The sequence below is a fragment of the Acinonyx jubatus genome, chromosome A3 (genome assembly GCF_027475565.1).
Source record: "Acinonyx jubatus isolate Ajub_Pintada_27869175 chromosome A3, VMU_Ajub_asm_v1.0, whole genome shotgun sequence".
Classification (NCBI taxonomy): Eukaryota; Metazoa; Chordata; class Mammalia; order Carnivora; family Felidae; genus Acinonyx; species Acinonyx jubatus.
This window is the reverse complement of record NC_069388.1, coordinates 112143622-112154960: the sequence shown is the minus strand read 5'-3', so window position 1 is coordinate 112154960 and position 11339 is coordinate 112143622. Positions and strand designations below refer to the sequence as shown.

The window sequence follows — 11339 nt, the reverse complement described above, 5'->3', positions numbered from 1 at the left end:
GTGGGGTGGTGTGGGGTGGTGTGGGCCGTGAGGGGTGGTTAGGGGTAACTTTCCCCAGATCAAGCCTTAACCTTGATTAAAATCTATCATAAAACAAAATACAAGTTATTATTTAATGATAATATTATTAAAAACGATTCCGCATTGGCCTAAGGAATGTCAAGAACCATGACTGCATTAATTTAAGTGCCTTCATTATCCAGTTTGATTTTGAAATGAGTCTTTACTAAATCATTAATCCCTGACCCTGGCATTACTTATTTGGCTTCACCAACAAGGGATATAATGGGAGTTTTTTCTGAGAGTGTCTGACTTTTTCCTTCGCAGAACCAAAACCCACTCCCCAGTGATGTAAGGAGGGAGGAGGGCAGAGGCTCTCTCGTGGGGATTATGAATCTTCTTCATGGTTTATTATGTTTGTAGAACAGATACAAGAAAACTGATACTTACTTTGTCCATTCAAGTCCTGAAACAGGGGATAGTTCCATTTTTCAAGGGATTTGAGAAAGAGGTTACAGGATTCCGAACCCTTCTTCAGAATCATGTGAATGATCCCTCTTGCAGCATCCTGCTCAACCTTCTCACAGCAAATGACACTTACTTCTTCGTAATTCAGAACATTCCACACAAATAGCTCATCCACAATTTGCTTTATAACAGTCATTCCCATCCTTTGAATGAGCACTTGACTATTCTCCTTTATGAAATTCACTGAGGAGATGGGGGAAAACACGCACATCGATTTATTTACGTAAAATGTACATCTCAGCATCCTGTTGACAGAGCAGTAGGGTCATGCAGTTTTCCCCCTCTGGACCCACCTTGAGCTATGGAAATGTCAAATGTTTGAATTCCAGGCCCTCAAGAAAAGCTCTGCAAAACCCTCACCCTCAATCCCAGAGTTTTTATTGAGCAACATGGTGTTTCTTTGGTCATGAAGTAAGGGGACCAGTCTTGTGCCCCAATATAAAAGGGTCTCTAGGGAGGTCATAGTGGTAAGACTGTGGGCTTTAGAATAATGAAACTGGCTTAGGATCTGCTAGTTGCTACCATCAGTGTAACCTCAGCAAGTTGCTAAATCTCTCTGAGCCTATTTCAGTGCTGTGCTGCTAAATATTGAACACACTTGGGACGCCTGGGGGGCTCAGTCGGTTAAGCATCTGACTTTGGCTCAGGTCATGACTTCGCAGTTTGTGGGTTCAGCCCTGTGTCGGGCTCTGTGCTGACAGTTCAGAGCCTGGAGCCTGCTTTGGATTCTGTGTCTCCCTCTCTCTCTGCCCCTCCCCCGCTCACACTCTGTCTCTCTCTCTCTCTCTCTCTCTCTCTCTCTCAAAAATAAATAAACATTAAAGAGTCTATTTCATATATATATATATGTAAACAACCTTATGTGTATATATATATATATATATATATATATATATATATATATATATATATATGTAAACAACCTTTTTCTCTGGGGGTAAAGGCCCTAATTTGTAGTATGTCACCAATCTCCATGGTAGAAATATTTTTGCCATGGCTGATTTCAAGCTAATAACATGTCAGCTGGCTAAGAAAAATCATGAAAATTCAACAGGCCTCACTAAACAGTAAGAACCAGCTCCACTCCAGCCCTGGTTGCTTACCTGTCACACTGGAGCTGGGAACACTATTGAACTTATGAAGTTACGAGAATTCCTGTATAATATCTCATACAAAAGAATAGCTCAATACGTTACTTACTGTTTTTAGCCAACGATTCTGCTGTCACCACTCAGAGGAGTAGCACATTTTACCTCCCATAGAATTTGGTCTTTTCTGTAGAGTATGTGTGCAAAACAGTCGTCTGTACCAGGGGTGAGCTCTGGCACCTCTCCAAGTTCCCGGAGAAGCTGTACACTTCTGTTTCCAGCTCTCTGAGATCTAACTCTCAGATGCAGACCACACTGCACCTAAGCAGCCCTTCACAGCTTGGAGAAATGTCTCCCTGGTTTTTCACTCTTGGGCACTGTCTGCACTAGTTTTCTTCCTGTATTAGGCTGCTCCTGCTTTTCAGATCTTAAGCTCATCTCATGTAAATGATGTGCTCCTCCTGAAGACCCCAAGGCCTCTCTGGTCTGAAAGGCACCATCTGGCACTCATTCTGATCCCCAGGATTTCACCCAGCTTCCCTTTCTGTCCGTCTCAGTTTCTACCACTAACCTCAGTTGGAATGGTACCAGATGACAGTGCACATGACCTGTCAGCGAGTCTTACCTCTCCCCTCCAGGGTCTCATCTGTCCTCTTGGCTTCTGCAGCATCCCTACAGAGATGAACCTTGAGTCTGAGTCTAGCCAGGCTCTTCATTGGATAGCCAAAGAAATGTCACCTCAGAGAGGCCTAGAGACTATGAAAGGTCACAAGGCTAGCCTTTTTAAGTTTCTATTTAATATTTATTTTTGAGAGAGGGAGAGAGAGAGAAAGAGAGAGACACAGAGTACAAGTGGGGGAGGGGCAGAGAGAGAGGGAGACAGACTCTGAAACAGGCTCCAGGCTCTGAGCTGTCAACAAAGAGCCCAACATAGGGCTCGATTCCACAAACCGTGAGATCATGATGAAATCATAACCTGAAGTCAGACGCTTTACTGACTGAGCCACCCAGGCACCCAATGCTAGCCTGTTTGAGACTAACATTTCTTCATCTATAAAATTAAGACATTGATACTTTCTCTGTTTGGAAGACTGATGAGAAAGATTGAATAAAATCGCAGAAGTCACATACATAAAAATGTTTTAAAATTTGAAAAGTGCACTGCTGTGTAACTGTAAGGTATTCTTATTGTTAACCGTGGTGTACCTCCCCCTGTCTGGACTACCATACTCCTCTCTTATCAAGTAATTAGGTGAAAACACTGCTGCTTATTCATTCATTCATTCGTTCATTCATTCATTCATTCGTTCAGTATTCATTCTTATCAGATTCTATCTAGGCCAGTGCTAATACAGTACAATATTCTGAGATGATGGGCATGTCCTCAGTTTGCACTGTCCAGTAGAGTAACCACTAGCCACGGTGGCTCTTGAGCACTTGAAATGTGGCTCGCCCAACTGTGCAACTGAATTTTAAATTTTACTTAATTTTTATTTATTTAAATTCACATTTAAATAGATACATGTGGCTAGTGGTTACCATATTGAATAGCACGGGTCTCACTCCAGTCATCAAAGTGGAAAGCATTACATTTTGGTTGCCACTTGGATCCACACCATGTTTCTTCATAATGATCTTGACAGGTGTAGCTCTTTGCTGTCTGGATGGGAGGGTGCGGCTGAATAGGGAATGGCAGGGGACCAACATTTTAAAACATACACCTGGTTACTCTTTGTGCGTAAATCCTGTTCTATATGGGGTTGTGCCGGTTATCATGGGTTGCCATGTTTGTAACTGAATTCTCAAAACCACAGAATATTTATGGGGAATTCCACAAATAACTGTTGGGGAGAAGACACAGATTGATTTCCCATTCAATATCATCCATATTTGGTGGCACACTATACAACCAAGCAGATTTAATTTCTAGTATACTTACTTGTTCTGAAAAAAAGATTTTCACTTTTCTATATCTCAATAGATGATATTTCCAAATGCACAGGTCAAAGATGATTCTAATACTGTTCCCTTCTTTTTGTACAACTGCTCCTCATTCTGTAAAACTAACAAAACAGAACCAAAAGCTATCAGGCAGCAACCATTGTCACTTTTGTACTTATTTTTTTCCACACCAAATAGGGACACACTGTATATACTGTTTGACATTCGTTTGTTTGTTTTTTTAATTTACTATATGTTTTCAGACCTTTCTATAGCAGTTAAGTTTTAAACTAATTCATTTTATTTAGTTATGTTTGTTTGTTTTAGTTATCTCTACACCCAATGTGGGGCTTGAACTCACAACCCTGAGATCAAGCGTCACATACTCTTCCTACTGAGCTAGCCAGGTGCCCCTTAAACTGCTTCATTTAAAAAATCAACCTCATTGGGGAGCCTGGGTGGCTCAGTTGGTTTGGCATCTGACTTTGTCCCAGGTCATGATCTCTTGGTTGACAAATTTGAGCCCCACGTTGGGCTCTGACAGGTCAGAGCCCGGAGACTGCTTAGGGTTCTGCGTCTCTCCCTCTCTCTGCCCCTCCCCTGCTCGCACTCTGTCTCCCTCTCAAAAATAAATAAACATTAAAAAAAAGTTTTTTTAATAAAAAAAAATCAACCTCGTTAGGGCTCCTGGGTGATTCAGTTGGCTGAGTGTCCAACTCTTGATTTGGGCTCAGGTCATGATCCCAGGCTTAATTCTCTCTCTCTCTCCCTGTGCCTCTCTCCCCTGCTTTCACACACTCTCTCTCTCTCTCAAAACAAAACAAAACAACAACAACAACACAAAAACAAAAATATCAACCTCATTAAGGTATAATTATATACAAGACATACATATATATGGTATATTTGTATGCAGGTATTATATTATGTATTTGATGTATATATGTTTATTATATATAATAAATGTTAATGATTATAATAATTATATATTATATAACACATTTGTATGTATATATTATTATATTATATTAAAATATAATTATATATGATACAAAAACTACAGACAATAAAATGCAAGGAGCTTTGACAAATGTACACACCAAAGTCAATAATACCCCAGTCTATATTTAGACTATTTCTATCACTGCAGAAAGTTTCCTTGTGTAATCCATCCCTCCTATTCCTCACCAAAGCAACCACTGATCAATTTCTTTAACTGTAAATTAGTTTCACATGTTCTAGAGAGTCATATAAATGGAAAAATGTAGTATGTTCTCTTGTGTCTGGCTCCTTTCACTTACCATCATGTTTTTGAGATTTGCCTTGTTTGCATTTATTGGTAAAGTCCTTTTTTGATTGAGCAGTATTCCATTGTATAAACAGATCAGTTTATTTATCAATTTGATTGATTGGCATTTGATTTGTTTCCAGTTTGTGGCTATAATGAGTGAAACTGCTATGAACATTCATATATTACTATCTTTATGGACATATATTTTCATTTCTCTTGGATAAATACCTAGAAGTAGAATTTCTGAGTCATACGGTAAGTGTATGTTAATTTTTTTAATGTTTATTTTTTGAGAGAGAGAAAGAGTGCGTGAGAGAGTGGGGAGAGGGGCAGGGAGAGGGAGACAGAGGATCTGAAGCAGGCTCTGGTATGACAGCAGAGAGCCTGATATGCGGCTCAAATTCACAAACCGTAAGATCATGACCTTAGCCAAAGTCCGGTGTTTAACTGAGCCACCCACGTGCCCCAAGTGTATGTTAATTTTGTAGAAGGTGCCAAACCATTTTTCAAAGTGGTTATTACCATTTTACATGCCTACCACCGTGTAAAACTAACAGTTCCAACTGTTCCAAATTCTCACCAACACTTGGCATTATCTATCTTTTTTATTTTAGTGGTATCTCATTATGTATTTTTAATTTTCATTTAATGATGTTGAACATCTTTTCATGTACTTTATCATTCTTTCATAAATCTTCTGTGAAGTATTTGTACAGATCTTTTACCCATTTTACAAATTAAGTTGTCTTCTAATTACTGACTTTCAAGAGTTCTTCATAGATTCTGGATATAAATTGTTTCTTGGTTATATGTACTGTGAGTGTTTTCTCCTAATCTGTGGTTGCTTTGATTGTATCCAGGAATTAATTTATAGAGATAATGGAGTGACCAAATGGAGAGATCAATACCAATAAAAGAAGTTTTATTACTTACAACTCCCAGTAGAAGGAGGGGACGCCACATCACACAGGGCTGCCCGAGCAGCGCCGGAATTGATCAGGAGACAGGAGAAAAGGAGAAAGCTTAGCCCACAGCCTGCATTATAGTTTTCACAGGAAGAAATGGGTAAGGCAGGGCAGGCAAGTTTGAACAAGTTTAGGATTAGACAGTTTGAATAATTTTGGCAAACTCTGGGATATAATGGTGACTCTGGAGTGATTTAAGGCAAGGGAATAATGGCTTGGTGCCTGTTAGTAAAGTTGGTGGTTAGGGATGTCTTTGGATTAGTTGTTTTGCGTAAGAAAGGCACACATACAGACAAGTGTTTCGCTGTTCCTAGGAATTAGTTAGCCCTGGTAGGCACAGGCTCTCCCAGCTAGCAAAACCCCCGAGGAAGCCAAGCATCATAAAATATAAAATATTAAAAACATGGTTAATACAAAGGTTTTATTAATACAACAGCCTTGTATCTTTTGGAAAACAAAACATTTTCCTTTTTATAAATTCTACCTTGGTGTGTTTTTTTTGTTTTTTGGGGGGTGGCTTTGTTTGTTTTTTGAAAGAGAGATAGTGGGACTGAGAGAGAGAGAGAGAAAGAGAGAGAGAGAGAGAGCTAGAGTGAGCATGTGCACACACTCCTGAGCTCGCACCCAGCAGAGGGGCAGAGGGAGAGGGAGAGAGAGAATCCCAAGCAGCCTCCACACCCAGCCCAGTGTGGAGCTGGACAAGGGGCTCAATTGCACAACCATGAGATCATGACCTGAGCTGAAATCAAGAGTCGGACGTTTAACAGCCTGAGTGACCCAGGAGCCCCTGAATTCCACCTTATTAATTTTTTCTTCTTTGGTTCATGCTATTTGTGTCCTATCTACAAAATCATTGTTATCCCAAGCCACAAAGATTTTCACCTAAGTTTTCTTGTAGAGGTTTTATAATTTTAGCTTTTACATTTAGGTCATTGATCCATTTGGGGATAGTTTTTGTTTATGAAGATGATGAGTTGAAGTTTGTTTTTTTCCCCATAGAGATGTCCAATTTTTCCAGCATGATCGGTTGAAAAAAATATCCTTTACCCATTGAATTTGTGAATCTGCTTCTGGATTCTATTCTGTTCCATTGATTTATATGTCTGTTCTTATGCCATTATCGCACTGTCTTGATTATTGCATCCTTATAATAAGTCTTGAAATCAGGTAGTGTAAACTCTTCAATTTTTTTTTTAAGAACTGTTTGCATTTCCATATAAATTTAAAGTTTTACTGATTTCTCTTGGGGCGCCTGAGTGGCTCAGTCGGTTAAGTGTCTGACCTCAGCTCAGGTCATGATCTGAAGGTTCATGAGTTTGAGACCTGCATTGGGCTCTGTGCTGACAGCTCAGAGCCTGGAGCCTGCTTCGGATTCTGTGTCTCTTTCTCTCTCTGCCCCTACCCTGCTCACACTCTGTTTCTCTGTGTCTCTCAAAAATAAATAGATGTTAAAAAAATTATTGATTTCTATTTTTTTAATGTTTTATTTATTTTGAGAGAGAGAGAGTGTGTGAGCAAGGGAGAGGCAGAGAGAGAGAGGGAGAGGGAGAGTCCCAAGAAGGCCCCATGCTCAGCGCGGAGCCTGATGCAAGGCTCAACCTCACAAACCATGAGATCATGACCTGAGCCGAAAGCAAGAGTTGGACGCTTAACTAAGACACCCAGGCACCCTTATTGCTTTCTATTTTTAAAGGAAGCATTTTTGACTTCTGTTTTCTGGTCTGGCGTATAGAGAAGTCATTACTCCATCCGCATACCAAGTAAAAAGTAACTGCCTAAACTGAAAATCAACACCTCTTTTTAGATCTGTCAGAGAATTGGGGCAAACAGGTGCCCCCCCAGGCTGGAGAGAAAGACAGGAAGATACAGAAAGTCCTACTTCCTGGAGTAGAAACCCAGAAGGAGTAGAAACTGATAATCAGAAACCTCTCAGGAACCAGTATCAGAAAAGAACTGGACCCCAGCACATTTATATGTAGAGCTGGAGGATCTGAGGCTTTCAGAGATGAGAGAAACAAGAAAAGTTGTCAAAACGAGAAAGAGTATCTTTGTGAGCAGTTTTTCAAATCGGCCAACTCATTAGCAGGTCATGATAGTAACTTAAGTGGGTTACAATTAGTATATATATTTTTAGTTTTTTAATTTTTTTTAAGTTTATTTCTGTTTTTATTTTAAGTAATGTCTACACCCAATGTGGGGTTCGAATACACAACCCCAAGATTAAGAGTTGCATGCTCCTCTGATTGAGCCAGGCAGGTGCCTTAGGATATATATTTTTAATGAAATAGAATTAAAACTATCAGAACACATGAACGTTTTATTTCAATTATTTATGTACCCTGGCACTGGGTAGTGATAGAAGATGTATTTCTTTAAAAAAAATTTTTTTTAATGTTTATTTTTGACAGAGAGAGAGAGACAGAGCATGAGCAGGGGAGGGGCAGAGAGAGAGGGAGACACAGAATCCAAACCAGGCTCCAGGCTCTGAGCTGTCAGCACAGAGCCCGACGTGGGGCTCAAACTCACAGACCACGAGATCATGACCTGAGCCGAAGAAGGACGCTCAACCAACTGAGCCACCCGGGCGCCCTTAGAAGATGTATTTCTTATTGCGAGTGGCAGTCAATGAAGTTTTGAAGGTCAGTGTTCTAGAGCAACCCCTGTGGAGGGATATTTAATTCTGCCTGGAAGAGGTGACTTTTGAGTTGTTTTGAAGGAAACCAAAGTTCACCAGGCAGTAAAGGCAGAAGGGTATTTCTAGGCAGAGGGGCAGCATAGAGAAGGAGCCATGGGGGGTTACAGCCTGGAAGCAAGGATGAGGATAGCACGTGAGCGTGAGCAAGGGCCTATTTTGGTGTCAGGACTGAGTGCAAATTTCAGCTCTACCACTGTTAAGCTGGGAGGCCTTAGTACACAGAAAAGACTCAGTAAACAGGAGCTACTATAGTTTCTTCCCTCCCTTTCTACCCCCACAAAAAAGGTATGGGTCTTGGAGGTATCAGACCTCCACTGACTAAGCAGAGTTCAGTGAGAACAGACAAGAGGAAGAAGATAGAGGAAGGAGCCAAGAAGATCCTTATATTCACATGTAAACACAATAAGCTAGTCCCTGAGTTGGCCATCAGTCACTTTGTCTGCTAAAATAATGAATTAAAATTGCTACGTGGATCATCAGGCAGGCATCTCAGCTGATTCTGAAGTTGCCAAAAATTCATATTCAGTTTGGATACTAGAAAATATTATTCTTAGTATTAGTGTTGTAGCTGAATTATGTTCCCCAAAATCCATATGTTGAAGCTCTAACCCCCAGTACTCACTCTATGGCTATTTGGAAATAAGGCCTGTAAAGAGGGTAATTAAGTTAAAATGAGGGTGGGCCCTAATCCAATCTGACTGGGGTCCTATAAGAAGGTAAGATTTGTACACGCAAAGAGAGACCCCAGGGATTCTTGCCCAGTGGAGACCATGTGAGGACACAGTGAGAAGGCAGCCGTCTGAAAACCAAGGTTTCAGGTGACACCTTGGCTCAGTTGGTTAAGCATCAGACTTTGGCTCAGGTTATGATCTTGCAGTCTGTGGGTTCAAGCCCCACGAGGAGCTCCGAGCTGACAGCTCAGAGCCTGGGGCCTGCTTTGGATTCTGTGTCTCCCTTTCTCTCTCTGCCCCTCTCCCACTCATGCTCTGTCTCTCTCTCAAAAATAAATATTAAAAAAAATTTTTTTTTGAAAACGAAGGTTTCAGGAGAAACCAAAACTTCTGACACTTTGATCTTGAACTGTAGCCTCAAGAACTGTGAGAAAAATGCATTCTGTTTCTGTGGTATTCTGTGATGGTGGCCTGAGCAGACTATAAGACAGCGGAGAAGTTTGCCCAACTCTTAAGAGAGTGACAGGAGACGTGGTTCTATCTTTTTTTTTTTAAAGTTTATTTATTTAAGAGAGAGAGAGAATTCCAAGCAGCCTGATGCAGGGCTCAAACCCATGAACAGTGAGATCATGACCTGAGCCAAAATCAAGAGTAGGTCACTTAACCAACTGAGCCAACCAGGCACCCCAAAGCAGTCATTTAAACTCTCTGCCAGTTTCCACCTCTCTAAACTAGGGTTGTAAGGATTAACTGAGAGAAAGTATGTAGAGACCCTGTCAGTACTGTCAATAATAGATGTCCTGTGAACAGCAGTTTCTTTCACTTCTCTCTCCAGATATCAGCTTTCTTGTCAGGAATTCAGAGGCTGAAGGGACTACATAGCTCCCCCACTCCCAGGCCTTTTCAGTTCTGACCTATGACTCTAACAACACTTTTAGGAAAAAGAGTAGGTTTCCTTTCTATAAGTCCAACAAGTATTTTTCAAAGTCCTTTCCTTCACTTTGTCTCATAGAAAAACACACCTCTCTGACTTAATGTGCATTTAACATCAATTCCAAGTAATCTCATGACACCCCAGCAGACCAGGCTAACACCCTTAAAAGTTTCCCAGCAGTCAAATCCAGCCAGCCATGCAAAAGCACATTCTTCAGTGGTAAGCTTTTTATATCCCCACACCCAAGCTTTAATTGAATGTAAACCCACAGTTTAGTATTTGATTCTGAAACCCACCTAAAACCCCCTTCTCTCTCCCCACGTTACCTGGCTGAGCAATCCAGTTGCCCTCTTCTTGGTGGATCAAAAGAGGCTTTCAAAATAAAGTTTCTTCTTATTAGCTTCCTGTTTCACGTAAAGTGTTGTGTGGGTTGAATGTCTCCCTGCCCCTGTGGTAGGGGATTGTAAGAGAAGGGCCAACATAAGTTCCTTTTTTTTTTTTCCAAAGTGTAGTAAGAATGGTTTGGATACCAAAACTACCAGTTCAGAAAGGGAAGATGAGAGGAAGTAGAAGTAGCAAGGGAAAGAAGCTGACCGTGAACCTTAAAGGCACAATAGCTAGAAATTTGCATCAGGAAAGGAATTACTCATGAGACACTATACTCATTATTCACAACACATCAGTTTTACTTCTGTTGGTTTGTTTATTCTATACCTAAAATGAAGCAAAGTGTTTTTGAACATTTAATACATACTAATTTTTATGATTAAATGAGTGAGAGAGAAATTAAATGAGCCAGTTGGGTTGGCTAAAGCATATTGCTATTGCAGTCACAGCCACCCGTGCCATGGATCCCAGCAGACTTCTAGCACACGTATATTCTCAGTCATCAGGGTCCTGGGCAACATTAGCACAGAGCAAATGGATGCATGGGACATTCTCCTGAATGTGAAGAGCCATAGGTTCCACTGACACACACACGTTCAAACCTTGTGATCACAGACTCCAGGAAGCCAGTTGACATTCAGCTCTGGAAATGGAGAAATCTCCCGGAAGTTCTCTTGAAAATGACACTCTTGTGTAATCTTTCCTCTATCTTTGCACAAACTACCATGAACTTTTTATGTTCCTTAACTGCCTAGTTCAAAAAGAGCACTCTGACGTTCACCTGACAGAGGGGGATATCTAAGTTGTCCCCTAAATAATTTTCTGCATATCGGGTTTTC

General features: G+C 40.7%; 1 protein-coding gene across 2 annotated transcripts in view; it reads right to left on the bottom strand.

Moving 5' to 3' along the window:
- Nucleotides 1-10657, bottom strand: part of NLRC4 (NLR family CARD domain containing 4) — a 37272-nt gene extending 26615 nt beyond the window's left edge. The window contains exons 1-4 of one of the 2 annotated variants that reach the window (XM_053201035.1): nucleotides 10440-10657; nucleotides 4859-4995; nucleotides 3556-3679; nucleotides 451-711 (exon numbers count right to left, since the gene is read on the bottom strand). In XM_053201035.1, coding sequence (XP_053057010.1) covers nucleotides 451-711; nucleotide 3556 — 262 coding nt within the window. In that variant the 5' untranslated portion in view covers nucleotides 3557-3679; nucleotides 4859-4995; nucleotides 10440-10657. The remainder of the gene's footprint in view (nucleotides 1-450; nucleotides 712-3555; nucleotides 3680-4858; nucleotides 4996-10439) is intronic. The other variant, XM_027033509.2, reaches the window with a different exon arrangement.
- Nucleotides 10658-11339: the final 682 nt, after the last annotated feature.